General features: G+C 31.6%; 1 protein-coding gene across 1 annotated transcript in view; it reads right to left on the bottom strand.

The window, feature by feature from the left end:
• Positions 1 to 992: 992 nt before the first annotated feature.
• Positions 993 to 7,051, bottom strand: part of LOC145277998 (immunomodulatory peroxidase-like) — a 95,252-nt gene continuing 89,193 nt past the window's right edge. Inside the window, exon 15 of the mRNA XM_080130168.1 lies at positions 993 to 1,446. Coding sequence (XP_079986294.1) covers positions 1,098 to 1,446 — 349 coding nt within the window. The 3' untranslated portion in view covers positions 993 to 1,097. The remainder of the gene's footprint in view (positions 1,447 to 7,051) is intronic.

The following is a 7,051-nucleotide window of genomic DNA, read 5'->3' as shown; positions in this document are numbered from 1 at the left end:
TTGTCATTCCATATATAAAAAAAACTTTCCAACAGATTTTCGAGGAACATACATTTGTCTTTGAGGAGACTTTTAGTGGTCTCCCGCTATTCAACGAAACACGTGTAAGACATACGTCATAGTAATGTATAAAATCTTATGAGTGTGAAAGAAATACATCTTTTGGTTTTGTAATGACAATTAATGATATATGTATACTACATAGAGCTGCCTACTGTCAACACGAGGATTGTAGGCTCAATCCACGGCTGGGGAAAGGTGCTAGTCTAGCTGCACTGATGAGTTGTGATACAACGAAACAGTACTGTATGTGGATGACTATATATATATATATATATATATATATATATATATATATATATATATATATATATATATATATGTCCAGAATGTCCAATAAGTCACTGAAGGATTTTGAACGTAAATTTTGATGATATCTTTCTGTAATTTTAACACAATCTTACTAAGACATTGAGAAATTTAAGAAAGCTGCAAAATTCGAGCAATCTTTATTAATGAAAAATAATGTCTTCTAAACGTTGCGCATTTTTAGCTTCGCATATTTGTGCTCTTTCCAAAAATTATTCATGATAGATTGCAGAATCTCTGGATTGCGATTTAATTCCCTTATTTCCTTCCTGATGTTTTCCTTCAGTTCTTGCAGGTTTTGTTAACATATGATCTTTCTTTAAGATATCCTCACAAGAAAAAGTCGGGGCTAGTCAAGTCTGGGGGACGTGATGGCCATTTGACATTGCCATAGAGGGAGATAATGTTGTCGCCAAATTGACTCCTGATTTTGGTAAAACAATTTCACGACTTGTATACGTTATTCAATATTATACTTATCCATAATTAATTTCCTCGATAAATAGGAAAAATATCTGAAATAGTGAAAAAATAATCTGAAATTGTTAAAGTTAAAATAACCATTAATGGCAAAATGACAAAAATTTACCCTTTAGTGACTTTTTGGACACCCTGTATATATATATATATATATATATATATATATATATATATATATATATATATATATATATATATATATATATATAATTTGATGTTCTATATATATATATAATTTGATGTTCTATTTACAACGACACTGCGTATTTCAAAATAGCATTTAGCTCTAGCACAGATGGTTTTTCCTTTACGCTTTTATTTCTTACCGAAGCCGCCTGAAGCAAAAAGGTTTCGACGCGTTTAAATTTTTCTCCAGATAATAGATTAGAAACACCCATTTCGGAGGGACACCTCTCCAAGTCGATGGGACTGCCGACACATGTACACGGCGCATCTGTATCTAATAGGCAGTTACGGAATCGCACGCGGACACCGCCGATGCACTGCGTCCACAACGAGTATTCACCCCAGCTGGAAGTTGCCATCCAAGAGCAGGAATCAAAATTCTTGAGGTCTTTGCAATTTACTCTTGGGTTTCTGTATTGGATTGAAAAATATATTAAGATTGCAAATAGTGAAATACATGAATGGGTCAGTAGATACAGATTCTAGTAACTATATATATATATATATATATATATATATATATATATATATATATATATATATATATATATATATCTTGGTAGCAAGTCATTATTCAAGCGCGTCTGATTGAACACGGCAGAGTTAATTTTTTTTTCCGATTTTTCTGGAAATCTTTTCCATTCGCTGAGCAATTTCTTTTTTTATTTCAGTTGGCATATTTTATAAAATGGCGCCCAACAGTTGTTGTTCAGCCATATTCTTCTCAAGAGCTTTCTATCGGTTCAATTAAATTATCGGATTAATTAAATTAATAAATTAAAAATAAATAATTCGCCCATAACCATCCTACACCCACCTTTATAACAAAATAATAATAAATACATAAAAAATAAAATAAATGCACCAAGCATCAAAGGAAAAGAAAACGATAAAAACAACAACAACAACAACAACAACAACAACAACAACAACAACAACAACAACAACAATCGCTCCTGGTGATAATCGGATGCATCGATAGAAAGTGCTTGAGAAGAATATGGTTGAACAAAAAAGAATAACTCCGCCGTGTTCACTCAGATGTGCTTGAATATATATATATATATATATATATATATATATATATATATATATATATATATATATATATATATATATATATATAGTGGAAACGGTAATTAATAAAAACTGAAGAAAGTGCTCAATACCGTTGTAGAGAAAATATGCGTTTTATTTTTTATTACCGTATCTTTCTGTTAAGTTACATTATTGTTTCAGCTACTTGGCCGTTTTTTGGCCGTCTGTAGCATCCTCAGACTTTTACAGAAATGTTCGCTATTTTGGGATGAGTGAGTAGACACACACACACACACACACACACACACACACACACACACACACACACACACACACACACACACACACACACACACTCATCCCAAAATAGCGAACATTTCTGTAAAAGTCTGAGGATGCTACAGACGGCCAAAAAACGGCCAAGTAGCTGAAACAACAATGTAACTTAACAGAAAGATACGGTAATAAAAAATGAAACGTATATATATATATATATATATATATATATATATATATATATATATATATACTAGCTGTGCCCGGCCACGCGTTGCTGTGGCTCAGTTTGTTAAAATGGAACACATGTGAAAGTAGAGAAAAGTTTGATTCTTTTTTTCAAGAGAATGTACAAATTATTTATTTTTTTTAACAGATGTTAAGAAAATAAACAGAAAAATACTTCCATCATTAATTATGCAAAAAATAAATAAAATGTTGATTTAGTGTTTCAATATGCTTATAAATTACGATAAAACTTGCTGAGTATGCACTGTTTTACGGTTGTTGTAAAAATGGAACGGAAACTTAAATTTCACTTCGTTTTAATCTTTCTTAATTTTTTAATAGTGCCCCCCCAAACGAATATAATCAAAACAGTAACATTCAACAATTGTACTTTATGTATATAAAACACAAAATATTTATTAAAAAAAAAAAAAAGTTAATAACGAAAGGGAAATAATTCCATTTTTAAACGAAAAAGTCAGTTTACCTAACTTACTGTATTAATGCTATTTTTTTAAGCAAGAAAAAAAGGTAAATATCCAGATACGCTACTACAGAACACCGACCACTCTAATTTGTTTTTTTTTTATAGGTAATTGAGGTCGCTGACAACGAATCTGATAGTCAAACTTGGGGCAAATTTACCGTTTGCATGGTATTTACCCCTGAACCCACGAACTTCTTCCCACCATTTTGCAGCTTCCATTTATGCTACGCGCATGCACGCTGTAGCATAAACGACGGCTTCACCAAGCAAACTACGTTGGGGGGAGGGGATTTTTTTTTTCCAGGACATAGAATTTTCTAATTTTCAAAAATACATTATAGCGCTTTTTGGGTGGAAAATTTAAAATTAGCTGAAAAAGAAATAAAATAAGAAAAGAAAAGCACATCAAGTTGGAGTAGGGGGGGGGTAATTTATCTGTTTTTTTTTTACCTGGAACATCGAATTTTCAAAATTTCCGTAAGTAACGCACCGACATTTACCAATTAGAACACCATTTAACATTTTCCGAAGATTTTACTTTGTACATTGGGGGCGCGGGCGGGGGGGGGGGCGTATGTGATGTTGGCGCGCGCGCCCCAACATCACCCCCCCAAACAAATTAGAGTGGTCGGTGTTCTGTAGTAGCGTATCTGGATATTTACCAAAAAAAAAAAATTTAGGTTTGGCTATAAATTCCTAAACTCATTTCACCCTAAATAATTTAGGTGACTGAAATAGGAATCTAATTGAATCTTTAATTTCCTGAATAGTATGCGAGAATTACGGACTTTAGGGGCTTTTTTCGTAATGTTACTGTAAAAATTATTTTTTATTGTTACAAATTACGATGCTTTAAAAGAAGCAAAAATAAATTCTTGCGTTTTTTATTTACTACTGAAAACCATAACTTTAGTAAAGGTATTTTTTTAAAACAAAATAAGACATTTTCACTAAGAGTTAAGTAAAAATAATTAGTTCATTATATTCTGCGATCATTATTTGAAAAATACTGCAATTTTCATTAAAATTCGTTAATTTCCTGATTTTTGGTGAATTTTTAAGTAAAGGGAGGAGTCAAAATGTGTATACACTTTGAGCGTCGGCATTCATTTAGCGACCACGAGTGGTTAATTTAAATTAAAGTTCAATCACATGGTTACATTATCAATAAATCATGTAATTAAACCCATTGAAAATTTACCGATATTGTAAACACATTCTGTTTATATTAAGCCTGTAGTGTTTTTTTTAGTGACGCAATGTTGTCAACTGAGATTTAAAAAAAAACCCCGCGAGATCAGGAGAAAGAAATGTCCAGAAAATCGCTAGTGGAAAAATCGATTTTATAGTGAGATTTAAGAATGGTTAGTCGAAAAAAAGGTGAAAAACAAAACAAATAATCAATAAATAATTGTTACCAAAGGCAAATATTTTTTAATAATCTAATGCGGGTGTGTGGGTGCCAAATACCTCCAGATTTTCTAGAATTTCCCGCTAGATTGTAAACGAAATCTCCAGATATAGCAGGAAAACCGCCAAATTGTAACACTGGTCACGTGACAGGAAGCGGTAATAAATAATTGTCCCTAAATAAAAAAATGGCCTCTCGGTACAAAGAAATCCACCTATTTATCATAGAAAAATTAAGTATAATGTTATAATTAAAAAGAAATATATAAAAACACACATGGATATAGTAAACATGTTATACCAAAACGTGGAAGCCATCCGTCCAGTGGTTTTTTAGACAATTAATTCCGAACGAACCAACACTTACATTTTTATATATATATATATATATATATATATATATATATATATATATATATATATATATATATATATATATATATTCGTTTATTCAAGAAAGATGATACATCAATTAGGGGTGTAGGATAAGTAAAGCTCTTTATACCATGGTATTTAGAAGCCTAATGCTTCTCATCAAAAGAGGAGAGAAGATGCTAGGTAACATAATAGGGATGCGATGCCTAGCGATAACTATATTAGGAGCGAAATACTTGTGCAGTGAGAGATAAAATATTGAGACTGTTTGGGGAGGGAAGGAGAAAACTAAAGTGATCTCTGTGATATAGGAGGAATATTGCTTTTATTATATAATGAAGGTAAGTGTATAGCACATATGCCATGGTGGGTTTAATTTATGCGTGCATATGCGTGTCTAAACTATCGGGAGGAATATAGGATAAGTGTTTGAAAGAGGATGTTTACTTTATCATTAATGGGTTATAACTATGGAAGGGGTTTACTTGAAATAGGGATTTATGTTAGATTCGTATATATTGTTGGAGTATTGGAATTACAATTTAGTATTTAAATGAAGAAATTATTAGAAATAATATAATAAGATAATAAAGGTAAGGGGATAAATTATAAAGGATAAAATATGAAAATTATAAATGAATGAGATAGAATAAGATAAAGAGTAAACAAACTTCCCTGCAACCTCTCTCCCACAGAAGAGACGTTGCGAAGCTGTCTTTGTTTTATCGTTATTTCCATAGCGGGTGCTCGTTCGAGCTCCAGTCTCTGGTTCCCTCTCGCCAATCTTTCACAATAAACACCCGTCTAGCTAAAACCACTGTCAGTAATTTCCCCCACTCTTTATCTGTGCCTAAATCAAAACGTAGATTCCATGAACAAAGCTTCTTTCTGAGAAGTGCACGCTTGTGTAATTCTCTTCCGTTTGCCTGTTTCCCACCTGACTACAACTTGGATGTCTTCAAGTCCAACGTAAACAAATTCCAGATTAATCGCCCCCTTAAGTAAGACACTTTATCAAATCTCCAATACCAACTATTACTACGATATTATCCCATTGATTATTGTACACACAATGACCCTTATCCCGAGTGGCTTCCCCATGCAAAAAAAAAAAAAAAAAAAAAAAGAATAAGGGGATAAAAATACAAAGAAATATGAGAGAACAAATATAAAATAGTATAAAATTATAAAGAAATGGAATTGGTCAGGTGAAGGTCGAACAACAACGAATATGCATGCATTACATACCGTTCCTACATTTCAAAGTACTGCCGTGAAAAACAACAAACGGACCTATTTACTGATTCTGTGCCCCAACAACAACATAGCAAAAAAAAAAAAAATACTGAGGATGAAGCTTTGACTTGGAAATATATTTATAAATTTAAAACAAAAATAAATATCTGTTTATTTTCATAATAATGCGTTGTTTTGGCTTCAAAAGTGTCCTATACGTATTTTATTTTATTTAAACTCGATTAATGCTTCTATCAAAGAAACACACACCCCTAACGTGAATAGCGCGTGACCAACGCACCGTTTCGACATTTCAAAATACTACCATGAAAAACAATAAACAAACTTCTACTTACTGATTCTCTGCTCCAGAATTTAAAATTTTAAAATGGCGATATATACCAATATTTATAGGAAAATCCTATTCAGACAAAAATGCTCAATATTCAAGATAGAGCATCAATATACGAAAGAAGTTAAAATTATGAAAATTATCATTTAGAATATATACCCTCACAAGCATATAGAGATGATGGATTAGCTATAATAAAAGATTCTGATAAAGTCAAGGGGGAAAACTTTAAGAAAATCAAGGAAATGAAAAAATTAGGCCTAAAAGTAGACGTACTAGCTAACATAAAAATAACAAATTTCCTGGATGTCACATTAAATTTAGACAAAAATACATAAAAAATAACGCTAAGTCAAATCACCCTCATCAACTAGAAAACAAATTCCTAGTCGACTCAGCAGTGATGAAAATATATTTAACAGGTCAATCAACATCTTCGACACAGCTGTAAAAATAGTGGGTACAAAGATATTGATATTAAATATAAGCAACAAAATACCAATAATTATAACAAAATTAAAAATAGAAGAAAAAGAAATATAATCTGGTATACGCCGCCATACAATCAAATGTTAAAAACAAAACTTGGCAAGAAATTTCTAAACCTCATCGAA

Source organism: Euprymna scolopes, chromosome 6 (genome assembly GCF_053919585.1).
Source record: "Euprymna scolopes isolate OS-2025 chromosome 6, ASM5391958v1, whole genome shotgun sequence".
Classification (NCBI taxonomy): Eukaryota; Metazoa; Mollusca; class Cephalopoda; order Sepiida; family Sepiolidae; genus Euprymna; species Euprymna scolopes.
The sequence above is the reverse complement of the archived record's forward strand: the minus strand, read 5'-3'. Positions and strand labels throughout refer to the sequence as shown.